The sequence below is a fragment of the Vombatus ursinus genome, unplaced genomic scaffold, assembly GCF_900497805.2.
Source record: "Vombatus ursinus unplaced genomic scaffold, bare-nosed wombat genome assembly UNPS02014833.1, whole genome shotgun sequence".
In the NCBI taxonomy this organism is placed as follows: Eukaryota; Metazoa; Chordata; class Mammalia; order Diprotodontia; family Vombatidae; genus Vombatus; species Vombatus ursinus.
The window spans coordinates 187731-214952 of NW_020954611.1; the positions used below are offsets into that span (position 1 = coordinate 187731).

The 27222-nt window shown below is 36.7% G+C and overlaps 1 protein-coding gene across 3 annotated transcripts in view; it reads left to right on the top strand.

Annotated features, from left to right (window-relative positions):
• INPP5F (inositol polyphosphate-5-phosphatase F) overlaps positions 1-27222 on the top strand; it is a 92477-nt gene that overhangs the window by 50213 nt on the left and 15042 nt on the right. The window contains exons 4-13 of one of the 3 annotated variants that reach the window (XM_027839836.1): positions 2791-2919; positions 3372-3539; positions 3949-4005; positions 9809-10007; positions 11014-11193; positions 18828-18895; positions 19386-19510; positions 20325-20402; positions 21417-21537; positions 22205-22333. In XM_027839836.1, coding sequence (XP_027695637.1) covers positions 2791-2919; positions 3372-3539; positions 3949-4005; positions 9809-10007; positions 11014-11193; positions 18828-18895; positions 19386-19510; positions 20325-20402; positions 21417-21537; positions 22205-22333 — 1254 coding nt within the window. Of the gene's footprint in view, positions 1-2790; positions 2920-3371; positions 3540-3948; positions 4006-9808; positions 10008-11013; positions 11194-15064; positions 15084-15105; positions 15301-18827; positions 18896-19385; positions 19511-20324; positions 20403-21416; positions 21538-22204; positions 22334-27222 lie in introns of those variants that run through there. The other 2 variants (XM_027839838.1, XM_027839837.1) reach the window with 2 other exon arrangements.

A 27222-nucleotide genomic window follows, 5' to 3' on the forward strand; every position in this document is an offset into this window, starting at 1 on the left:
ATAAAGATACATGTTATCTTTAAGGTAAAGGTTTTTTTTTTTAAACAAGGAAAATTATTGGTTCTTAATCTTGGTTATAGAACTATAGATCTAAGGTTAATAGTACATAGTTTTCTTTGTTCTCCTTTTCTTTTTGAGAGGTGCGTGTATGAAAGCTATAATGAGAAGCTAAGCGTGCTCCATACAGAATTGGCGCAGCTTCTGGAAAAGGGAATTTGATCTTACATAAATGTCATAGGTTAAAGGATTTTACTGTCTACTATGTATTGTGCTAAAGACTTTACAAATATTATACCATTTTATCCTCACAACAACCCTTGTTTTGAGGGAGGTGCTATTACCCCCTTTTCACAGTTTCATTTATGATTTCTTGAAATAGAGTTTTAGGAAACCAGGCTTTGATAAAGTCCATTGGGATTCAAATAGAGCTACTTGACCATGCCTTAAACCCAGATCACTCTGGCTGTCCCTGATTGGCCAATAATAGGTCCCAGCCCAAGCCTCATTTGGTCTTTGGGTTTTGGTGGTTCGGAGTGTAAATAGCAGGCATAGTTTCTGTTTTGGCCAGAAACTCTAAAGATCTTCCCCTCCTAGTTTGTTTGTTTGTTTGTTTTTTTAGGCAATTGGGTTTAAGTGACTTGCTCAAGGTCATACATAGTAAGTGTCAAGTGATGGTCCAGGGTCAGATTTGAACTCAGGTCGTCCTGACTTCAGGGCCAGTGCTCTATCCACTGCGCCACCTAGCTGCCCCAAGTTTTTTGTTTTTTTGAGTAGACTAACTAGGCTATATTTTCCTTCATTTTTATCTAGCGTTTAAACATTGAATGGGCATTGCCTCAGGCAAACTGAGACCTTAACTTAAAAAAGACCAGGGTTACCCCGCTGCTTCCAGAGCCATCTCCAATCATCCTGATCTGTATCTTGCCACTGGACCCCGATAGTTCCGAAGGAGAAAGTGAGGCTGGTGACTTTGAACAGCCCTCCCTTACTTAAATCCAATTACTTGCAATTCATGGCATCACCTTCCTGATGTCAGAGTCCTCTTTGAGAATGAGGACAAACAAGCAAGCACCTACTATGTGCCAGGCACTGTGCTGTGCTTTTTTTACAATTACTATCTCATTTGATCTGTGCAACCTTGTGACATAGATTGTTTATATCCCTTTTATAGTTGAGGGAGCTGAAGCAGACAAAGATTAAATGACTTGCCCGGGGTTACAAAGCTAATAAGTGTTCGAAGGTGGATTTGAACTCAAGTATTCCTGATTCCAGGGAGAGTGCTCTATCCACTGTACCACCTAGCTGTCATATCATCAAGATCATCTTTTTTATCTTTTGTAATTGCCTTTATCTTTTACTTGATAAAGAATATATCTCCTACCTATAGTTATGAAAAGTATATGATCTATTTGTCTTCTAGCATCACTCTTTTTTAAACTGACATCGCATTCTTTAACAAAAACAGGTACAAAACTAGGGGGTATCTAGAAATAGTCACTTGGACTAGTTTTGTTTGATATGGTATTTGAAAGACTAGCAACTGCAGTAAGTCAGGAAAAAGATAACAGCTAGGCTAACATTGATTGTAAAGGGGCCATTAAGTTATTATGTGCAGATGACATCAAAAAGCATTTTTAAAAGAACTGCTTATGTGCAGAGCAAGCTGGGGTATACAGAGACAAAAATGAAACAACTTTTGCCCTCAAGAAGCTTACGTTGTGTCGATCCTCAAAATCTAGCTGGCTCAATAATAAAAATGAAACAAATGAGTTCAGTAATCATTCAGTCAATAAGTTTTTATTAAGCACTTACAGTGTACTAGATAGTATGTTGGGTGCTGGGGATATAAGCACAAAAAATGAATCTATCCCTACTCAGAATGAGCTTATTATGTTAGAATGGGAACAACAATAAGTACACATAAAAGTATATGCAAGATTAATAGAAATACAAATATATACACACATGTATATATGTATATATGTATATATACATATATACATACACATATACGTGTAATTTAGAAGATTTTTGCAATAATCAAGGTGAAATGGAATGAGAGCTTGAACTAGGCTGGTAGCTGTGTGAGTAGAGAGAAGGGATTATATCTGAGAGATGTTGTAAAGGTATAAATAACTATTTGGCAACTGATAGGCTATGTGGAGTAAGGGAGCTCATGTTTTTCCATACTGGTGGATGAATAAAATATTTTTTTTTAAAATAAGAAACTCCATTTACAATGATGAAATGGTGAAATATCTGAGAATTAATTTACTTAGACATTTGTGTGATTTTTTTAAATAGATAAAACTGCTAGTGGCTGTAGGCTTTACTAATAAAGGGAATACCTATATTAATGACATTATGGATCTAGTGAAATTGAAATATATTCACTAATGAAGTTAGTTTATTTGTTTTTTTAGTTTAGTAATTGCCACATTTCAAAATCTGTGTCCCATTTGACTTATAAAAGGTAGTACTGGTTCTATTTATCTATAAATCTATATGACATAGAGGTTATTCTTTGAAGATTTGAAAACACCTGTGAATCTTACTGAACTATATATGTGTATATGTGCATAAGCACTTACATCAATGCATACATGCCTGCAGGCATAGGTATTAAATCTTTGAGGTTAGACCAGTTTTCCTTCCTTTCTACAACATTGAATGCTTTGAATTAGCCTTTAAGCAAAATGCAGAAGCATCAACATTCATCTTTCTTCTTATACTGTAACTCTTGGTTTAACCATTTATCATAAGTAATGAATTTTATTTTTAATCATTCAGCTGTGTAAGAAGCACCATTTTGGAATTAACAAGCCAGAGAAGATTACACAATCTCCTGATGACTCAAAGTTTCTACTTAAGACCTTTACTCATATTAAATCAAATGTATCTGTTCCCAATAAAAAGAAGGTAAGGAATTGCCTTAATTTGTTTAGAATTTGAAAGTAGTTTTGATTTGATTCATATTATAAGGTAATTTAATCTAGTAATAAAATTGTGTTCAAAAATAGATTTGCTTTATTTTAAAATTTTTTATAATTCTTTACTATAAGTAGGATAGGGACTGGACCTATGGTTTTATTGGTATAGGGAACTTCCACATGAGGAAATTTACCTTTTCCAATGCAGATCGACATTTTCTTGCAACCTATAAAGACTTAGAGAATTGTCTGGAGCACTGAGAGGTTATGTGATCACCCTGCAAGTATGTGTCAAAGGCAGTAATTGGCCTTGGGTCTTTCTGGTTCCATGGCCACCTCTCATCTCCTATGCCAGGCTGCCTCTTTTGTTTTTTTTTCCTGGTTTTTTGTTTTTCAGACTACAAATGCGGAATTTAAATTCTACTTCCTTTTACTTTATAGGTGAAGGAGAGTAAAGAGAAGGAGAAGTTAGAAAGGAGATTACTGGAAGAGTTGTTAAAAATGTTCATGGATTCAGAATCCTTTTATTATAGCTTAACTTACGACTTGACCAACTCAGTGCAAAGGCAGAGTGTTTGTGAGAACAAAAACTTACCACTCTGGCAAAATGTAAGTACCCACTCCTGATTATAACAACAAAAACAACAATAATAATAATTGATATTGTATAGTGCCTGAAGGTTTACAGAATTTTTCTTTCTGGTATCTTAATGGATCCTAATAAGAACACTGTGAGCTATGTGCCACAAGTAACAGTATCTTCGTATATACACATTCACTCAGCTAATCATGAACAGAGTTGGAATTTGGAACCAGAACTTTCCTGATTCCACTTCTAGAGTTCTTTCCATTATATCAAGGATATGTTTTAAAATTGTATCAGCTATTTTGATTGTATTTGTATCATATTTTGATTACATTACAATTATATCAGCTTTGTGAGATTGTCTTATCTTTGTACAAGAAACTGAAGATAAGCGATCCCTGAACTTTTTTTTTTTCTTTATGCTTTTTCCAGGTTGATGAGAGATTTTTTTGGAATAGATACATGATAAAAGATCTAATCGAGATTGGTGTGAGTAATTATCTCCTAAAAAGGCTCTGTTATTCCTAGAACTAATGTGGAAATACTTTTTTTTTGGGGGGGGTCCTCTTTATAGTGCTGCCATTATACCTCTTGAAGCACTCTGGGATGCTCTCAAAATGTTTGATTGTGAAAATAGCAAGAAGACTTTGCTATAATATACCCATAAGAGTCCTCATGGCATGAAGTCAAAGGAGCCGGTGTAATATGAATATTTGCGAGCTGTGTGGGATGAGGGATCACACAGTTGTTGGAAAAAATATTTATTGTTTTGTGTAAAGTAGAAACGCTGAGCCTGGTTTTTCTTTTGTAAGGAAAAGCATGCAGCTGGATCACGTGCTCTTTTAAAAAGGTCCTTTCTAGATCAGTGCTTCTATTCTTTTCCTCATGTTCTGTCTAAAACCTGAAAAAGAACTCCTTGGAACTATAGGACAATGGTGAACTTCCAAGAAGGGAAAACAGCTTCTTACTATTGTGCAGATTTAGTTTTTGTTTGTTTAAATCATTGTTATGAAATCAGAATCCAGATGAGAAAAGTAAATGATATATGATAATAAGTAATATAGAATAAAAGATGCAGTTGATTTCCTGGAATAATTATAAATCCCAGATTATCTTTTCTTGATATGTTTCTTAGATTTCATGCAAATTTTTCTTATACCTAATTAAGTTGATCAAAAATTTAAACCCCTACTTCAGCAATATCCAGTAAATTCCAGAATGTTTCCTTTGGACATACATAATATATCTGTCCATATACAGCCAGTTTTCCTATCCCTTTAACATCTGTAGTAATAATAATAATAATAGCTAACATAGCACCTTAATGTTTGCAGAGCCATTTACATATATTACCTCATTTCATTCTTACAACAACCCTGAGAAGTAAATGCTATTATTATGCCCTTTTACAGCTGAGAAAACAGTCTGAAAGTGAGTCACACAACTAGTAAGTGTCTTGGGGCATGATATGAACCCAGGTCTTCTTGGCACCAATTCCAGTGCTCTCTCTACTATGCCATGCTGCTTCCCCAGTGTTTACGGTAACTCCATCAGGATCATTAGTATCCTTATTACAGAAAGTTTATAGTCTGTATATCATATTCATTAAGGTCAAAATTAGATAAATACATTCCAATTTTAGCAGTAAGAGTGAGGGAGTAGGATGAAGGGATTGGGAATTTTCATTCTCTTAAATATAAAATTCTTTGAACAAAAACATGTCATTATCCATCCATTTTGGTTAATTGAGATTTTATAGTATTTAGGCAATGGAGGTAAGATTGCTTTATTTTAATGAAATATAATATCTTAATGAATGATGTCATGTTTAAGTCTAAAAAGAATGATATGAAATTAATGCTAAAATGTTTTAGGAATGAAAAATATGGAAACATTTACTTGGTTTCAGAAATAATTATTGAATGTTATGATCAAGTCAGTATTGAACTCTTTCTATATGTGTTTTAAGCTTTTTGGTCTTTTTTTTGGGTGGGGGGAGGTATTCTCATTTTACCTTTGCACCATTCCCAACTGGTTAGCAATGTATTTTAATTTTTTTAATGTTTTCTTTTTTTTTTTAAATTAAATCCTACCACTCTCTCCCACCCAATTTTTCAAGCATATGTTTTTTCTCTCTTTCTGTCTTTCTATTCTTTGTAGACTTTATTCCACCCGCATACTTTGATCCAGTGACATTGGCCTCCTTAATTTTTCTTGCATGAGACACTCCATCTCTGACTCTGAGTATTTTCACTGGCTGTCCCCCAGGCCCAGAATTCTTTTCTTCTTCAACTCCGCCTCCTGGCTTCCCTGGTTTCTTTTGAGTCTCAGCTGAAGTTCCACCTTCTAGAAGTCCTTTTCCTAGTCCTCCTTAATCTTAATGCCTTCTTTGATATCTCCAATTTACCCTGTATAGATCTTCTTTATATGTAGTTGTTTTCAGGTTTTCTGCTCCATTAGACTGTGAGCTCCTTGAGAGCCAGGGACTGGTTTTACCTTTCTTGTATCCCTAGCGCTTAGCATAGTGCCTGGCACTTAAATGCTTCTTGATTGACCACTTTCTACCTCCCTGGGGAAAAAAAAAAGAAAAAGAAAACTATGTAACAAGTAGGTATAGTCAAACAAAACAAATTTTCATATTACCTGTATATAAAAATGTGTCTCATTTTACATTTTTGTCCACTCCTTGGTCAGTAAGTAGTGGGTAGCATTCTTATCATCAATCCCAAAATCATGTTTAGTCATTATGTTTGTTGTTGATAAGAGTTCCTAAGTGTTACAAAATTGTTCGCTTTTACAATGTTGTCATAATATAAATCATTCTCCTGGTTCTGCTCACTTCATTCTACAACAGTTAATTTATTATAGTCTTTACAGGTTTCTCTGAAACTTTCCCCTTCAATCATTTCTTACAGCACAATTTTATTCCACTACATTTATAATTTATTCAGCTATTTCTCACTTGATGAGCATCCCCTTAGTTTCTAGTTCTTGACTACTACAAAAAAGTTGCTCTAAGTATTTTTGTATACATAGGACATTTTGTCTTCCTTTAATCTCCTTGGGGGTCTGCTGGCTAGTGATATAGTTAGGTCAAAGAGTAGGCCTAGTTCCAGAATGAGTCTGTTTATTACCAGGTTCTGTCAGTATATCTACTTAATTTATCTTTTACAAGATATGAATTGTACTAGTCACCCCTTGTTATGTACAATGTATTTGGATATAGTGTAGGTCAAATCACGTATTTGACCCTCCCAAACAACATGGGGACTGATACTGAGGAAGCAATTATAAAAAGGTTCTAGTATATTTTGATAACTAGGATAGGGCCTAGACTTGTGATTTCATTATATTAGAGACCTACCAGATAAGGAAATTCCCTCTACCAATGCAGGTTGGTACCTTCTCTGCCATGTGTAGTCTTATACTTAGGCCACCAAGAGGTTGAGTGAGTTGCCAAGGGTTACATATAAAATCAGTGAGTGTCAGAGGCAGGGTTTGAACCAAGACTTCTGACTCAAGGAGAGTTTTTTACTGTGCCACACTGCCTATGATAAAAAGCTAGTAAGATATTTTTGTGTTTCCATTTGAATTGTTTTTTAATCAAGTGTTAAAGCTGGTAATATTGTTGATTTTTGTACTTGTAAAAGGTATGTGTCAGTGGCTAGACTAAGGAGAAAAATACCAGTGGCAGTGACAAGAGCAGTGATTGTGAACTTTTTAAATGACTTGTCCATGGTACTCTGCCCAACTAGTTACTGAAGTTCTTCCTGCTATTTAATATGATTATATATACATATATATATGTGTGTGTGTATATATGTGTGTGTATGTGTATATACGTATATATACACACATATATAATTTAATATGATCTCAGTGCTGGTAGAGAGGTAATATCAGAGCTGGTACTGGGATTCTGTTAGAAGCAAGCGTAGAGCATCATAAATAGGATTGGAGTGAAGGACAATAGACTTAAGAACAAGTCTCTAGAGGACATTCAAAGAACTTTGTTGTTAACAACTACTAGCATTTATACAGTGCTTTAAGGTTTACAAAGCACTTTACAAATATCTCATTTAATTCTCACAAGTAGGAGGTAGGATCTTTATTTTCCCTGTTTTATAGATGATGAAACTGAGGCAGACAGTACTTGCCCAGGGTCACACATGGTTCATAAATGTCTGAAGCAGGATTTAAATTATGGTCTTTCTGACTCCAAATCTGGTACTGTGTTCATTGTGCCACTTAGCTGTCCTCTATTATGTATTTATTCCACTCAGTTATTAAATCTGAATGTTTTCTATGCAATGTCCACTAAGGAGAAATTTCCTTTAAGTTCAATCAGTTCTTCTAATTATTTTAACTATTTAAGGAAAAGTCAGATTTCTGGTTGTTCACTGCTTGAACCATTTAAATAAGAGAGCATTCTTTGTTCTTTCAAAGGTGTGAAGTTCAAACCTTTTCAAAACTAATAATGAATGTGTTGAACTTGTATGTTTTATTTAAAAAATTGTGAAACTAACAGATTTTTGCAGAGTTGGCTCAAAATTTCACTGAAGCTTTAGGAAATGTTAGAATTCTAAAATCTTGGTTTAAGTTACTTGTTCTCTATACAGTAATCAGCTATTAAAAATAGAGGAGCAGCTAGGAGGTACAGCTCTGGCCTTGGAGTCAGGAGAACCTGAGTTCAAATCTGGCCTCAGACACTTGACACTTACTAGCTGTGTGACCCTGGGCAACTCACTTAACCCCATTGCCTAGCCAAAAAAAGAAAGAGAAGGAGGAGGAGAAGGAAAAGAAGAAGAAGAATGCCATCTTTAACTGGAGCATTGTCATAATTTCACAAAAAAAAAAAACCAGGAAAAGAAAACTCCACAATTGAATCATTTAGCCTCTCAGTGACCTAATACAACTCTCTAAGACTAAGTTGTAGAACAATTGCTGATCTGAATTGATCAAGGGAGTTTCCCTACTAGAGGAGAATTTAAAAAAAATTAAATATGTCCAACTCTTTCTCATTCCTACTCCCCAAACAAAAAACGTCATGATTGAGGAGTAGAGTTTTTCTTAATCCCTCTGCAGCCTTTGGCACTCTTGACTATGGATACTCTCTTTTCGGATACTCTGTTCTTTCTAGCCCTTGTGAAGCTAGCAGCTCCTGGTTCTCTTCTAACCAGATGACTGTTTCTTTTTACTTCCCTTTGTGCGGTTATCATACATGTCCCACCTCCTGACCTATAAGTGTCCTGGGTCTTCTTTTTACATTTACCTCTCTTGGTTTCAATAATTTCTATTTCAGATGACTCCCAAATTTATACATTCAAACCTTATCTTTCTTCACAGCATTGCCATCTGCCTTTCTTACATTTCTACTGGGATTGCTCATCAGCATCTCAGACTCAACACATATCACATGAATGTATGGAAGGATTGGCTGTTCCTCTTGACTTTTTGCTCTCTCTAATCTTCCATAGCCAATCAGTTATCAGTTTGCTACCTGTCCCTGTCACATCTCTTATGTCTGTTCTTTTCTCTCTACTCATGTGGCCACCACCCCATTTCAGACTCAAACCATCTACTGTCTGGACTATTAGTCTCATTACCTTTAGCTTTTTCCATTTCTGTTCCAATCACAGCACAATTGCCCAAATAGTCTTCCTAAAACATGAGTCTGACCACGGTATTCCCTTATTCAGAAAGCTTCTGTGACTCTGTGTCGCCTGTAAAATACCATCTCCTAGCTTAGCATTTAACATCTTGCACAATATGGTCTAGCTGTTCTTTCCAGACATATTTCCTGTTCACTTCCATCCTTTCCAGGTTCTTATCAAATTGGCCTCCTTAATGTTTTCTGAATTGGATATTTCCTCTCTTGCTGTTTTGTCTTTGCTTAGAATGCACTCCTTCCTCACTGCTGCCTCTCAGAATCATTAGCTTCCTTTAAGGCTTAACTCATGTGCTTCTATAGAAAGCTTTTCTTGAGTTTTCTCATTGGTAGTAATTTCTTCCTTAAGTCATCTTGTTTTTACTTACCTGGTTACATATTGTCCCTCCTAGTAGAATATAAGTTTCTTGAATATTTTCCATATTTGTTTTAGTATACTCAGTATCTAGCATATATAGAAGGTACTCTGTGTGTGTGTGTGTGTGTGTATGTGTGTATGTATAAATGGAAGGCTTCTGCTGAACAACTCAGAATAAAAGAAAACAATTACAACTGGATATGGTTTTGATTTCAGTATAGCTTGATTTGCATAGGATAGAAATAGGATATTATTATTTTTTGCAGACTTCTGAAGTGGATTTTTGGATTATCCCAGTCATCCAAGGTTTTGTGCAGATTGAAGAACTTGTGGTTAACTATAATGAATCATCTGATGAGGAGAAAAGCAGCCCAGATACTCCTCCTCAAGAGTCCTCTTGTGTAGATGATATTTATCCCCGATTTCTTGTGGCTCTCATTTCACGCCGAAGCAGGCATAGAGCTGGTAAGCACATAGGCTCCTGAAATACTAAACATATCAGGGTGATCCTAAAAAGTTAAAAGAGCAAAGGACAAGACTAGAACTGGTGCATAGAAGATCTTCAATGTATTGGTTCCGTAATACATCAAGGCTGGAAATATTATCCTTTGCTTAAAAGCACTGCTAAACTTTACTGTGATAGAGAAATGGTCTTATTGGAAGGGATGCTTACATGTGCTTAGAGTTCCATATGTTTGACTGAAACTAAGGAATAAGTATGGTTTGGTGAGAGGGGAATATTAGAAGGAGAAAAAAGAAAGGAAGGAAGGTATATTTTTAATGAAAATTTTATAGTAGTAAGTTAAAAGATGTGACTAATGGCTTTATCATTTGCAGACAAGCAAATAAGTAAATTGCAGTAAAGTAAATTAGTATGTATTTGCTAAACAAATGCTAGTGCTTCTAAGCAGTCAATTATGCTTTGATCATATAACCTCAACAAATGGCTGCCTGCTTAAGTGCTTACTATGTGTGAGGTACTGTGCTAGGTGCTTGGGATATAAAGCTAGCAAAACAGTCCTTATACCCTTATATGCATATGACGCAAGTATACAAGTAGAATGTGATAGGTACAAAGACATGAAATAAGAAATTTAAGGAGGAACCTAGTACCCTCTAATATTAAAAAACAAAAACAAGAGACAACTGAATTTGCCTTTCAGATATATTTTTGGGTAATCTCATTGTAATTCTAGAAGAGGAGCCCTATGGTGATGTCCAAAGTGTCATTAAAGCTATAGTGAGAGGGAGAAGGTGGGGTAGAGTAGTAGTTCTTCACCTGAGGTCTGTGGATCTGTGTTTATTTTCAGAGAAATTCTGAGAAGGAGCTTCCCCAGAATACCACAGGGATCTGTAACACAAAAAAGGTCAGAACCCCCAGGTTGGAGGAATGCTTGAATGAAGCTGAGTAACCTCCATGTAATAAATTGTTTAAAATATTTATTTTTTTCCTTTTTTTGTCATCTCACAGGGATGCGATACAAACGAAGAGGAGTTGATAAAAATGGAAATGTTGCAAATTATGTAGAGACTGAGCAGTTAATTCATGTTCATAATCACACACTATCATTTATTCAGACACGAGGCTCTGTTCCTGTTTTTTGGAGCCAGGTTGGTTATCGGTACAATCCTAGACCACGGCTGGACAAAAGTAAGTGGGCCAATTATCTATGTGATCGGTCAACAATATTATTAAAAAGTTGAGACTTTTGTATTTGATCTTTCAAATAACTGAATTAAACAAGAAAGTGATTGTATTAGGTCACATATTGTAGGTGGGTGGTATATGGTGTGTTCTATATCAAAAGGATAATCACAGGTTTGAATGTGTTAATCTTTTCACTTAAATTCCTAAATAACAATTAGTTGAAGCATGCACAAAATGAAGAGAGAGCTTTTTGTGGTGACCTTAAATTGCTGTTTAACTTGAAGGATGGATTAATTGGATACTTGAGTGTATAAAAGGTAAATATAAACAATATTTGTATCATGAGGAAATATTTTTAAATGGTAACACCTACCAAAGTAGGCAATATTTGAAGTTGAACAAAGACAGATTTTTCATTTTGAAAATCAGAAGTTAGTTGTTCTATTTTAACTTAATAGTAAAATTGCTAGTACATACACACGTGAACACACAGACACAGACATATACACACAAAATCTTAAATTTTTTCACTATTAACTTTTCAGTGCTTCAGTGGCTCTGAGATGTGGTACTCCTTCCACTGGTACAGATGACCAACTATCTGTGGTTTCTAATTTGATTCAACTTTTGTCCATTTCCTCCCATAAGTCTCCGTGGAAGTCTACCCAATGTGCCAGGGGCTTTCCTTGAGATGTCAATATTCTGAGGATACCAGCAAAATTCTAGTGCCATGTTATTGTTCTTTTTTCTTCTTGACTAACTCATTCCTTTTTTCCAGTCACACATCTCTTGTCAGACACACTCAACACAGTTATACACAGAGCTTCTCATTAGTAATTCTGTGCAACCCATTTATAATTACTGTACATCTCTCCATTGCCTTTGGGTTACCTGCAATTTTGGTTCTTGACTGGTATTCCATTATTCACAGCCATGGAACACCAGTAGTTAATGTTAGAAACATAGAGGTTTTGTTTCAAGGAGAGGTTTAGAGTCATTTTCCAAATGCAATCCAGCCTACTCTTTCTGTCCATTTTAATTCTGAGCTAAGTTTATTGTTTTTATTTTCTGTTCAAGACATAGTATCTTAAGGCCGAACTCTTTGTGAATTTTCTCCTACTTCACATCTTAGACTGGACAGTTTTAATTCATTTACTTGTTTTTTTTCCCCTTTGTGGATAAGTTGAGAACTTTTGAGTGTTTATGGATTTCATTCAGGATGCCCTACAATGTATTGAGGCTTGATTCAGTTGGCATAAGGATATCTACCAATAAGGTATCTGGAAAACCTCATCATCTCTAGGGGTCCCTCTTCCATTTGGCTTCTGTGCTGAAAATCCTTCATAAGTGGTGAAAACATTTAGCAAGGATACATCTTTCTGTTTCATTTCTCACTTGATATAAATAGTCAGAGGATTATCAAGAAAATTTCTCTGTTGTATCTATTAAGGTCATAGAATCATAGATTTAGAACTGGAAGGAATCTTCTAGGTTATAGTCCAACCTCCTCAAACTGAGGCCCAGAGATGTTACTAGCTTTGACTAATGTTGCACTTGTTGGTAAATGCAGAGCAGGATTGAAATCTAGGTCCTTTAACTTCAAATGAATACAGTATTCTTTCTACTATACCACATTGAGTTCTTAGTCATACAGTGAAAGTACAGGATTGGATCCCAGGGATTCCAGTTAGGTTTAGAATCCAGATCTGTCACATGCTAAAAAGCCAAGATGGGGGCAACTAGGTGGCTCAGTGGATAGAGCACCAGCCCTGGAGTCAGGAGGACCTGAGTTCAAATCCGGCCTTAGATACATAACACTCACTAGCTGTGTGACTCTGGGCAAGTCACTTAATCCCAGTTGCCTCACCAAAAAAACAATAACAAAAACAAAAACAAAAAACCAAGATAACCTGTGTAAGCTTACTTAAAGAAGTAAAGAGATTTCTAGCATGGTGGTTCTTACCATGGTAAAGTTCTGAACCTGAAAAAACCTGATATTCCACCAAATCACGACTGCTATGAAATTTATTGTTACAAATCCCTGAGTCACAAGATTTCATCTTTCCATTTAACTGCAAAGTCTTTGTTTCTTCTGGTTTTATTTAAAGTGAAAATATCTATATTGCTAGGAATTATTTCCCATTAATAGCATATTGATTTATTCATCATTGCATAAGGATCTCACGTTCAGAGTACTGTTCTTATTAATAGGCAGCCTAAAAATTGTGATTCTTAGCATCGTCTGACTCCTTTTCTCCTACTCCTGCAACTGTCACTGCAGAAATAAAAACAAAATAATTTTGAAGCCCTACGAACTCATTCATTGCAGTGTCTCTCCATAATACCAGAGGACCACAGACAAAGCTTGCCACTTACCTCCTGATGTAAAGATGGTGGACTCAGAGTGCAGGATGAGGCGTAGATTTTTTGGGGGGGATATGATAAATAAGGGAATTAGTTTTGCTTGACTGGGCATATTTTTTTTAAAAGGAGGAATAACAGTGTTATTTTGTTTCGTGGTAATTTTGTAGTGGCCAAGACCTCATCACACAATGGCTGGAATGCTGAAGAGGAGCCTGGTCCTATTGAGAGCTCTTTTGGTTCTTGGCTGGGGTACAGGCTTATGTAACTCAATACTGCCTTTGTTGGAGATCCTAGTTCTTCATTAGTTATTTACTATGTAGGCAGATAATTGAATAAGAAATTCATTTACTTATAATTTTATTAGAATCTCTTTTTATGAAAATTTTTCCTTTTTTGCATTCAGTATCCTTTCATACTTTGTACAGTCATGTAGTTTTTTTAATTCAGTAAATCAAGTTCTTAAAAATGTAGAATTATTTAATTAGTTCACTATTTCATTAAACAGTTTTGATTATCATAGAATCAGATTTTTTAGAATTAGAAGGGGTCATAGAAGCAACTGAGTCCAATTTTCTCATAGCTGAGGAAACTGAAACATAAAGGTTAAATGATTTGCTCAGGGTTATACAATTAATAAGTATTAGAGACAGTATTTTAACCCAGGTTTTCCTGATTCCAAGTCCTAAAAGTACTCTATCCATTTTATCCATGTTGATTTTTAAAATTACACTTTATAAGGTCTTTCTAAAGTGTTCGTTCTGTATAATATACTGGATTTGGAGTCAGAAGAATAGAGTTAAAATCTTGGTTTTTCAACTTAGTACCTGTACAACTTTAGTAAAGGCACTTGATGTCCTGAAGCCTCAGTTTCTGTATGTGAAAATGAGGAGGTTGGACTAGGGAGCTAGGTGTTGCAGTGGATAGAACATTGAACTTTGAGTTAGGACCTGGACTTGAGTTCAAATCTAGCCTCAGACCCCAACTATGTGACCCTAGGCAAATCACTTAATTTCTGTCTACCTCAGTTTTCTCATCTCTAAAATGAGAATAATAATAGTGCCTACCACTGAGGGGTAATTGTGAAGATATAATGAGACAGCATTTTTAAAGCACTTTGGAAACCTTCTAGTGCTCTATAAATGCTTGCTCCAGCTTCCTATGAAGAGACGAGGTGAAGGTCTGACCTTCCTTCTGACTGTGCCTTCTGTTGTCTGAGGGAAGACTTCCCAGGGCTTCCAGCTCCCCCTGCTTAGTCTTCACTGCTCCGCCCGGATCTCTAGCTTACGAAGAAGAGGTAGGGCTCAACCTTCTGTCTAACCCTCCCTTCTGTCTTCTATTATGGATGTCCCCTGAGGGAAGGTGGCGTGGAGCCAGGACTTCCATCACCCGGCCCCTGAAGACTTCTACCTCCTCTCGAGTCCATCTGGTCCTTATGGCCACAGAACTTCCATTTCCTGCTGGGCCTATCCCTGATGGCCGAGGAAGATGAAGGTCTGCTGGGAGCAGCACGTGCATCTCCTGCTGTGCAGGTTCATCTTTCATCTCTTCTTGTGTGTCTCTTACCTCATCTTCCTACCTTCAAAGGGAAGATGAAAGGAGAAATGAAGGCCTTCTGACTGTGGTCTTCCATCTCATGATGAGCGTGATCTCCAGCTTCTTTTGGGAAGAGGCTTGTTACCTTCCACTGAACGATTAAGATACTCACACCTGGTCATATCCTATACATGCCAATAATGCTCAATCCTCGTAAGTTATCATCCAGAACCCCACTCCACAACACCCACTTCTCAGTTCCTTACTTCTGTTCCCCTCAACTCTCCTACTTTCAAATCCCAACCAGATGCTAACCACCCCTTCCACTGTGCCTTTGGAAGGCCTGTTCCATAGGCAACACCCTTGGGCCTTCATCTTAAATCTTTTCCTCTCCCACTTTTCCCATCTTCTAGCAATCACCAAGACCTGATTCTACGTAATGACAGCCTCCTTTGCCACCCTTTCCAGTACTGGTTTGCACTTGCACTCCTTCTCCTTGACTCACTAGTCGAGGGAGGGGAGTTGGAATACTCCTTCCTCCGCATTGCTCCTTCCAGGTTCTCCTCCATCTCCATTTCTTAGTAACCTCTCCTCCTTTGAGGTGCTTACATTCTGCATGTTCTACCCAGTCAGAATCCTGGTAGCTATTGTCTATAAACCTCCAAGAATTTCTCCTTCCTTTCTCAATGAGCTCAGTACCTGGCACATAATCTTCCTCTCTGCAACTCCTGTTATATTAGGTACTCCAGGCATACATATTGACACTCTGAAGCACTAACCATTTGGTGCCTCAGCTTACTCACTTCCTAGGATCCTACTCCTCTACCCCACCTCAGCCACACACAGATACTCATACCTTTGATCTTGCTTTTACTCTCAAATGTACTACCTCCATATTTAAAAACTCTGAAATCCGCTTATCTGACCATATTCTGTAGGCTTTCCACCTCTCCCTCTGCCTTCCCATAGCAAACACTACTTTTTGTCTACATCGTGTGACTTCCAACCTCTTAATTCCTCAGTTCTCTCCTAGGCTAGCCCCACTGCACTAGCCACTCTTTCCTCTTTTCCTCATCTTGATCCCTTGATGAACCAGTTAAAATCTACACTGTCCCCTTCTGTTGAGTCCCTGGCCCCTTTGTCATATCACCGATAGTACCCTGCCAAGCCTTGGTCCTGGATTGTCCCTACCATCCCCCACCTTTACTCCTATACACATACTGCTGAACAAAGGTAGAAAAAAATCACACAACCATTATTACTGGGTGTGGTATACATTTGTTACCCAACCTCGGTGGGGTCCTTACCACTGCTAGGTAATCCTTCTACACATCCCTTATTAAGTCACTATTCCACTTTCCACAGTGGATCTTCTAAACTTCTTCATGTCTCTTCATGTCCCTTGGCTCCTCTCCCCTCTCAGCTGAGAACCTTTCCTCATATTTTATAGAAAAGTTGAGGCCCTCTTCTTCATTTTATGTCACTTAGATGCCTTCTGTCACTTATCTCCTCCTTCACCCTTGTCTCATATGAAGAGGTGGCCCTTCTTATCAAGGCAAACCACTCTACATGCCCAGTTCTATCACTTCTCTGCCTCCTCCCTCATCTATATTCTCAAGTATCTTCAGTCTGTCCACATCTATTGCCTTCTTCTCTACCACCTGCAAACATATCCATGTCTCCCCACATCCTCAGAAAATCCTCACTTAATCCTCCCATCTCCACTAACTATCCTCTTGGATCTTTTCTGCCCTTTGTGGCTAAACTCCCAGTGAAAGCTGTCTACAATGCCTCCAGGTGCCTCCACTTCCTTCCATCTCGTTCTCTTTTTGACCCTCTACAGCTCGGTTTCCGACCTCATCATTGCACTGAAACTGCTCTCTCCAAAGGTACTGATGACCCCCTAATTATCAGAACCAAAGGCTTTTTCTCAGTCCTCATTCTTCTAGACCTCTCTGCAATCTTTGGCACTGTTGACCATCCTTTTCTTCTCAATATTCTTTTCTCTAGGTTTTTGAGTCACCATTCTTCCTGGTTTTCCTACCTGTCTGACCATGCTCCAGCTTCCTTTGCTGGGTCCTCATCCAAGTCACACCCACTAACCATAGGTATCACTCAGAGCTCTGTCCTCGGCCCTCTTTTATTCCTGTACTATTTCACTTGGTGATCTCTTCAGCTCTAGTCGATTTATTGATCATCTCTATGCTGATGGTCTCAAATCTACTTTTCCAGCCCTAACTTCTCTGCTGACCTCCTGTCTCACATCTCCAGATACCTTCCTGACCTTTCAAACTGGGTGTCCAGTTAAAATCAACATTACTAAACACGTTACCTTTACCCCTTAAACCTATCCTGCCTTCCAAACTTCCCTATTACAGTGAACATCACCACCCTCCTAATCCCTCAGGCTCACAATCTAGGTGTTATCCTCTGCTCCTCCCTATCTTTCAACCCTCATATCCAGTCTTGCCAGCATCTCTCATACAGCACCTTCTCTCCTCTAACACTGCCATCACTCAGGCTTAGGCTCTCATCGCCTCATGCCTGAATTATTACAGTAGCCTGCTGGTGGGTCTGCCTGCCTCTAGTCTCCACTCCAATCTATTCTTCATTCAGCTAGCGATGTAATTTTCCTAAAGTACAGATCCAGCCATGTCACTCTCCTACAAAATACATGTAACTCTTTGTCACGTCCAGGATCAAATACGAAATCCTCTGTTTTCAAAGCCCTTAATAACCTAGTGCACTCCTACCTACCTTTCCCGTCTTCTTATGCCTTTGACTTCCCCACATATTTTTCTGTCTAGTAACATTGACTTCCTTGCTATTCCACGAGTAAGACATTGGTCTCTCAGCTCTCAGCATTTTCTCTGGCTGTCCCCAGTGCCTGGAGTGTTCTCCTTCCTCATCACTACGTCTTGGTTTCCCTGAATTTCCTTCAACTCCTGCCAAAAATCCCACCTTGTACAGAAAACCTTTTCCAACTGTCCTTCATGCTGATGCCTTCCCTCTGTTAATTATTTCCTATATACAGCTTGTTTATATGGATTTGTTTGCTTGTTGTCTCCCTCATTAGATTGTGAGCTCCTTAAGGCCAGGGCTTGTGTTTGGCTTCTGTTTGTATACCCAGTGCTTAGAGTGTCTGCTACATAGTAGGTGCTTGATAAATGCCTGTTGACTATCTATCATTCATATTAGAGTTCCTGCTAGCTCTCAATTCTATGATCATTGACTTCTTACTCTCTAAGTTCCCTCAGTGCCTGTAGCCTTCTCACCTGGGAACCTTCTTCTACTTCTATAGCCCCTTTTCCCACTGATGAGTTCCTTCCAGAGCCTCCATTTTGGGAAAGGTGCCAGGCTGGCCGTCCTTCATTCCTCTCTCAGCTCTGCTGCTCACTCTTTGAACTTGGCTACTATGCCCCTGCATGGAGTACCTTCCAATTCCATATAACATGTACCTTTCACTTCGCTTTTATGTGTTGTCTTCCTCCAGTAGAATATAAACTCCTTGAAGTCAAGGAGTTCGTATGAATTTGTATGCCTGGCTCCTTGCACAGTGACATTAGTGTTCAAGAAATGTTTGTTGACTGATAGCCCAAGGTAGATGGTTAAAGATGGAAAATATGTGTTTTTACATATACACACACATAACATACATATGTATACACATGCTCTCAATGCCTTTCTGTTTTAAACATACATGGTAAGAAAAAAAATGTGTATTTTTCTTTTTTTTGTAGATGAAAAGGAAACAGTTGCATATTTCTCAGCACATTTTGAAGAGCAATTGAAAATTTACAAAAAACAGGTTGGCTTTTTATCACACTCCCCCCCCCCCCATGTTTAGAAATGTTTTACTCTGCTGGTTTCTCTTGGTGTATATTTGCAATATTTTCAGGAAAAATATCCATTATCCAGAGATGCAACTTCTAAACTGAGGGATGTCTGTATCTCTTGTGTGTGTGTTTTATATATACATAAACACTAAAAGCACATTGAAAGTGAAACTACATTCTTAATATACTTTTAAGATTATTTATAGATCCAGCAACCAAACTTTTTGAACATTGTAAGCAATCTAGTGACAAATTCTTATAGATCTGGGTTTTTGCAATTACATAGGAAAAAAGTTGTTAGTAGCGTGAGTTAATTTCATAATTTATAGCTGGGAAAATCATTCTTGCAATATCTTCCATAAAAAAAAAAGTATGATTCAGCAGGGATGACCTCAAATTTCAAAGATTTAGTGAAATCTAACTTTTGCCTTGTCTTCTCTTCCCCTTTCCTTTCTTTGACAGGTTATCATTAATTTGGTAGATCAAGCAGGAAGAGAAAAGATTATTGGAGATGCTTACCTCAAGCAGGTGTTGCTTTTCAACAACTCAAATCTCACTTATGTTTCATTTGACTTTCATGAACATTGGTAAGGTGGCTTCCTTGAAATGTTCTTTGAGCCATTGGAATGTAAGTGACTGTGTGATAAAAGTTAGTTTTACTAACTTGAAGTTATCTTATTTGTAAAATAAGTGGTTGGATTAAGTAATTTCCAAGGTCCTTTCCAGTTTCCAATCTGAGGTACTTCTGCTTAATGGGAAATCATATTTCTTCTATGCCTTAAGATGAACAAATTTTTTTATAATTGATTCCATGTAAATATAGTTTTGATTAAATTTTTGGATCATTTGTCCTTTTTACTCTATGTTTATATTTTCTTTTTGCCTTAAAATGGCTTGGAGAGGGTGTGTGTGTGTATGTGTTTTCCCTTTCTGTCCTATCTTTTGCATTTTTGGGAAAAGTTCCTTTTAATTCCTTTCTGTACAAAAACACCCTGGGCTGCCTATTCTTAACATTTCTAACCCAGAATAAAACTCACATCCATTTGCTTTGAAAAAACTCTACGATACTTAATAGTTCTAAATGCAACTTCAGTTTTATGCTATTATATATGTAGTAGTCCTATTCCATAGCTCTGGCTCTAGCTAAGATCGTTTATATAGTTAATGAGGTGGTGTTGGGCCAGTAAGAATATGATAAATTACCCAACTTATCTGTTTTAATGTTGTACTCCTTGGGCTTTTAGAGTCTGTACTTCATTAAACCATACAAATTGGCTTCAAATGTTTATGTAATTTATTTCTGTTACATATGTATTATACTTTATATATTTCATATCATTATTTTTTATGTTTAAAAAACTTGCCAGATTTTAAAATATACCATTTTTCAATGTGTTTTAGCCGAGGAATGAAATTTGAGAATGTTCAGACTCTAACGGATGCCATTCATGACATTATTCTGGACATGAAGTGGTGTTGGTAGGTAATATTTAACAAAACTAACATTTTTTGCAAGATTCTGATACTTATGCCTTTTGCTGCCAATAAACACTAAATTAACTTGCTGAGAATTTATTTGGTCTCCCAAGTCTCATCATTTTCTTGTGTGTTCCTAGAAATTTAGTTATTTTGCTTTTAGGGTAGAAGTCATAAGTTAGGTGAATAAAGAACATGGCTTAGGCCATCTAAATCTCACTGTTTTTTGTGTCTAAATCTGTCCCAACATTATTTAATGAAAATAAATTGACTTAGAGTATTGCTTCTTAATCCATGTTTTCTTCTTTTTATCAAGTGGAGAGGCAAGACTAAGATATTAAAGACACCTAATTTAAATTTTAATGAAAAGGATGATGGTCAATGATATTCATTGACTGCTGACAAGCTATATGATGAGAACTGCCTAGTCCAGAGGCTTGTAGATAGTAGGTACTCAGTAAATAGTAATGGAATAAGTGAATATTGACAGAATGTTAAGAGAAAATTAACTTATGTTATGGGAGATTTAGATTGCACATCCTGAAGGCATGTTGATTGCAGGACAGAAGTTGTTAAGAAAAGAAGTTTACTTAATTTCTTAAACATCTTCAGGGAAGGAGTAAATTAGGTTGCTGTGGTCTTGATGAAGTAGATGATCTTATGCTTGAAGAGAAATGAGATAACACTGAATTCCTATCCAAACTTATAATCCTAGCTTGAAGCAATTAGAGTAAAACCTAGTCAGTAGTGATGTTTCCTTAGTCAGTTATGTCAGATCTTGATATAATTCATTGTATGCTTAGCTTAGGTGTCAGATTTTTGTTAAAAGTTATACATCTTTGAACTTATATTTTGGAGATTCATCAGTCAAAGCTTAGGTTAGCCTAAAATTCAGTCAGCTTGATCAATAAGAACAAAATATTTTATTTCAAGAAACATTTAATATGCTATGAAGTGACAAATTTGCAGAAAATTACACTAAGTATTACTAAAATAGCGTCGTCTGGTTTTTTGAAGGGTTGATCAAGCAGGGGTAATATGTAAGCAGGAAGGGATTTTTCGAGTTAATTGCATGGACTGCTTGGATCGTACAAATGTAGTGCAAGCTGCTATTGCAAGAGTGGTCATGGAACAGCAGGTATGTTTGAATTCGATATTAATTTTTTTCCTAATTAATTGAATTGCATTATAAAAGGCACTACTCTTGAAGTCAGAAGACTTTGGTTCAGATGCTGGCTAGGTTACTGATATCTGACTAGGAATTTAAACCTTTTGACCTTCACTTTTCTTAACTTATAAAAGCAAAGGCTTTGAACTAGATGAGTCCAAAGATTCCTTCCAAATTCTGTGAACTGAAGTAATGATTCTTATGAATAAAAAGAAAAAAAATGTTAAAACTCTACAATGGAAGAACATCCTCATACTGAGGAATAGTGACATTTTTATGAGTATTAACTTCAAAGATACAAATCTTGACATTTTGAAACTTGCCGACTGTTTATAAAAGTGTCATGTAGTTAATTTGTTTTTCATTTCACATTGATATTCTGTTGCTTCTGCTGTTTAAATTTGTTGAAGTGAAATATTATTATGTGGACCTTCATGCCAAAAATTACATGAAGCCATTCCAAGTATTTTGTTTATACATCTTTGACACATGCCAAGTGTTACTTTTCTTGTGATATTAAATAGACAAAGCTATTTCTTTTCTTTAAAAGTACTTAATTTTGTATGCACTTTGTGTTTTCTTTATTCTATCCTGTGGGAGCTTTGCAATAATCAGTTACTATATTTTTAAATTTTAGCTAAAGAAATTAGGTGTGATGCCCCCTGAGCAACCATTGCCAATGAAATGCAATCGAATCTACCAGATAATGTGGGCAAATAATGGTGATTCCATAAGCAGACAGTATGCTGGAACAGCAGCTTTGAAGGTATTTTTTTTTTAAGTAGCATACATTTGGCCATCATTTATCCAGCAGCTATGAGGATTTGGTTTAGAAGTAACTTTTGAAAATATCAACCTTATTAAGTTGTGTGAGTTTTTTCCTATGTGATGGGGTCTTTGGAAATCCCAAAACACTCAGTGACAGACTTAAGGGACTGTACCTCATTGATTTTTACACAAATTGTGAGAACTTGGGTATTGTTACTTGCATCATGTAACACCCATGTTATTATTTATACATACCTAGAGCTTTAAGGGTTTAAAAGACATCAAGCATTTCATCTTTTTGGTGAAATGACACATTTGGGGGAAAAAATTGTAATAATTGAAGGAAGTAATTAGAAATCCTTTTACATTTTCTTGTTTCAAAGCATAGAGTAAGGTGTTAACTGTGGAGACCCAAGTTCAATGTCTACATCTCACTTTTGTTGGTGAGCTAACTAAATAGCAACGTGTCAATCCTAAGTCGATGGACCTAGAATAGGTTCATAGGATCATTCAGCTTTAAAACTGGAAGGGGCCTTTAAAGATCATCTAATTCAAGCCTTTCATTTGACAGATAAGTAACTGCACTTAAGAGAGGTTAAGTGATTTGTTCAGTTAAAGTTTCACATACAATTTTCAGCAGTAACAGGATCTTTGCTTCCAGACTTCCCGCATCCAGGGTTTTTTTAAGTACATTGTGATGTAGACGTAGAGGTGATGCATCATAGTGGATGGAGTTGAGTTTAGAGTTGGAAAGACCTAGGTTCAAATCCTGGCTGTGATACTTCCCTGCACGAGTCTCTTGAACTCTCTATGCTTCAGGTAACTCCCTAGGACTTAGCTACTAAGGCATAGTTCTTCAGTTGATGAAATCACTGGTTATTTGCACGTATGGTAACTCTAATTACCAGACTCTTATTTCATGAATTTCACTGTCCTCAACTCCAAATGCCTTTTATTAACCCTCATGTTCCTTGTCTTTCCACTTCTTTTCAATATTAGACATTGCTCACTCCTTTGTTCTTGAAATTTCTGCCATCATTTCCCACAACACTATACCATCCTGATTATCTTTCTCTTTCTGACTATTCTTCTTTTCCTTTGCTTGTTTTTTGTGCTTATTAAATGTGAGCATCTCCAGGGTTCCACCTGAGCCTTCTTCTCTCTATATATTCCCTTCTTTCGTGATCCTGTCTTCTCTCAACATTTTAATTAATCACCTTTATGGAGATTGCTCACAAAATCTCTACCTCCATTCTCAAGCTCTCTCCTCAACAACAGTTCCCCTGTTTCAGAATGACTGCTAGACATTTCCATCACCTCAAATTTTAAAAAAATGGAGCTTATCTATGTTCCCCCAAACCAACTTCTCCTAACATCCTCATTTCTCTCGAAGGTCCCACAGTTTTCCAACATCACACTTTTGTTCAAAGCCTCAGAGTAATCCTTATCTCGTTGCTTACTCCCAGCCCCCATAAAATCAGTCACCAGGTTTAAAGGAAATCTTTTTATCCAGCTCTTCCTTCAGTTTCCGCTGCCACCAACTTAGTTCTCTCTTCTAATTTGGTCTGTAGCCTTTGAACTAATATCCCCATTTTCATTCTCTTTCCAGCAATGCCATTTTCTGATGTCTTTTTGAAGCATTACTGATTCTGTTCTTCCTTTGCTCTCTGCCCTTCCCCTTTCATAAGCCTTAAGTGGCTTCCTGTTGTTTACCCAATAAAGGCCAACCTAATTACCTTGGCACCATCAGCTGATTTCAGTCCACCTTTCTGCACATGTTCCTTTTTCCTCAGCTAAACTGGATCACCTACCATTTCTTGAACATGTTTTGTGCTTTCTTACCTTCATGTTGCTAATATCATTCCCTGTATTTGGAATGTTCTCCTCATCTCTACCTGTTGAAATCCCACCCATTCTGCAAACCTTAGCTCATATTTACTTTCTTCTTTGATTTTCCTAGTCAGATATTCTTTTCCTTCCTGAATCTCCAAATTCCATTATAGATACTTTTTTTAGGGTTTCATTTTTACCTTTGAGGGTTTCATTTTTATCTTTTTAACTTCTTCTATCCCTAAGCACCTTGCTCACTAAGGTTTTAATGAATAAATTAATACATTTCTATTCAAATCATGCCTTCCTTTTACTCCATGTAAAATTAGTATTTAGAAACAATTACTCCTTGCTTTTCTTCATGGCAATGACCCATTTTTGATCATACTTTTTTTTTCTTTTTTTTTTTTCTTTTTTTTTTTTTGGTGAGGCAATCAGGGTTAAGTGACTTGCCCAAGGTCACACAGCTAGTATGTGTCAAGTGTTTGGTCTGAGGCCGGATTTGAACTCAGGTCCTCCTGACTTCAGGGCCTGTGCTCTATCCACTGCGCCACCTAGCTGCCCCTGATCATACTTTTTTCGATCATTTTTTACACCATATCTTAAATGCTGGTCATGTTTGAACATGTGTTGGAGTTTATTTACACCTACAGCTTGTCTCTTCTATTGTCCTTAGAGTCACAGTTCCATTATTTGAAGGTATATAGCTTCATTGGGATAATATTAATGTTAGAGATAGATTTTTATGCCTGGGAACAACTTGAGATTATTAATAGTGCTGGGTAATTTTTGAAATGCAATCCAGTCTTCTTTTCCTATACAAATTTTTGGTCCAGATCATTGTCTACTTGCTTTACATTTCCTTATATACAGGGTTTCCCAGAAGTCTTAACTGCAGTTTAAAATTTTTCTTTTATATTTCTTTAGTTGTGTGAATTTTTAATAATGAATTTTAAATTTTAACAAGAGGGGGTACTCTGTCCTTTTATATTGTATGTGTCACAGTTTCTAGAAAACACTTTCTCAGATGGTGGACTGCAAGGCAACCTCAGGCAACTGATTTATCCCTTATTTTTTTGTTTAGATTTCTCTAGGTCTAAGAGGGTTAAGTTGAGGTTCCTCCACTAGTATAGTTTTGCTGTCTTTTTCTTGTAGTTTATTTAACTTTTCCTTTATTGTAAACAACATATTGTTGGATTCTAGTTTCTAATCCTTTATTTTATCCTCTTTCATTTTATGGATGAGTACATTCCATTAACATTCACAGTTGGAACTCCTGTGTAACTCCAACCTTTTCTCTCATACTTTTCCTTCTCTTTTTTTCTCTGTACCCTCTTTAAGAGTTTATGTTGGTTCTGATTAATGCCTCCTTTAATCTATCCTCTCTCTAATTCCTCCACCCTAGCCCACCCCATCCTTTTCCCTTAACTGCTTTCATTCCTATTTCTTTCTTTGGTAAGTTGTACTTTTATATCTATTTATCTGTGTGTGTGTGTGTGTGTGTGTGTGTGTGTGTGTGTGTGTGTGTATCCTTCCCTTCTATGACCAGTGCAGTTAATAGTGATGAGAAAACCCCCATTATCTTCTACTTATTGTAGACATTCTTCCTTGAGCACCCTGTTTATGTGAGATAATTTTTCTTATTGTTTCTCTCTTTTCCCCCTCTCCCAGTGTGTTCCTTTCTTCTCACTGTTTCCTTTTTTTAAGATCATCAACTCATAACATAACAGAATAACTTCCAGGCTCTCTATCTAATTAGATTTCCTCTGTTATTCCTAATGATGATAGAGTTCTGAGGGGCTACATGTATCATCTCTTCATAAAAGAATGTAAATAGTTTAACCTTGTTTAGTCATAGCTTACTCATGGTTCCCTTTTTATCCAGCTCTTGACTGCTATGTTTGTATGTCAGATTTTCTACTCAACTCTAGTCTTTTCATTACAAATGCTTAGAAGGCCTCTATTTCATTAAAGATACATTTATTCCCTGAGTATAGTCAGATTTGCTGGGTAAGTTATTCTTGGTTGTTATCCTAGATTCTTTCCCTTCTGGAATATCATTCCAAACTCTCTACTTCCTTATCGTGGTAGCTGCTGAGTCTTGTGTGGTCCTGACTGAGGCTTCTCAGTACTTGAATTCTTTCTTTCTGGCTAACTGCAGTACTTTTTTCTTTGACTTTGAAGCTCTGGAGTTTGTCTGTAAGATGCCTGGGAGTTTTTATTTTGGAGTTTCTTTAGGGATGTGGGGACTGGATTCTTTCCATTTCTACTTTACCCTCTGGTTCTGTTTTTTTTTTTTAAATGATTTCTTAAAATAGCATGTCTAGGCTCTTTTGTTGTTCAAAGCTTTTTCAGATAGTCCAATGATTCTTAAATTATCTCTCCTCAATCTGTTTATCTCATGGGGTCATTAGTTTCCATTTGGCAATTCTAATTTTCAGTAAGGTTTTGTACCTCTTTTTCCAAGCTATTAATTCTGTTTATATCTTTCTTCCCCAACTTTTGCTTCTTTTCCTTTTTTCCTCTACCACTCTCATTTGGTTTTTTAAATCATTTTTTAACTCTTTCATAAAAACTTTGCTAGGAAGTTTTAGAATTCTGTGTAAGCTGCATTTTTTCTTCAAGGCTTTGTTTGTACATGTTTTCACATCCTCTTCTGTATCTATGCCTTTAGCTTCCCTGTCACCGTAATAGCTTTTTGTGGTTGGGTTCTTTTTTAATTTGCTTATTCTTCCAGCCTAACTCTTGCCTTTCTACTTGATTTTAGTGCTGAGCTCTACATTTCTGGGGGCAGTGTTTGACTTGAGCTTTTCTTAAATCTTTCTGTTGCTTTTACAGCTCAGTCCAGGACCCTACAAACTTTCAATGCTCCCAAAGAACCCTAGAGGTGAGGTCTTTTCACTGATCTCATCTCTGCAAGTTCCTGACCCAGGTTTGGGTCTGTTGGTTTGTTCTTCATGGTTTTAGTGAACTACTGTCAGACTCAGCTACTAATAGCTTGCTTTGAGGCTCTGTAGATTCAGAGTGATTGAACTGCTGGCTCCCCTTTGGCCTGGG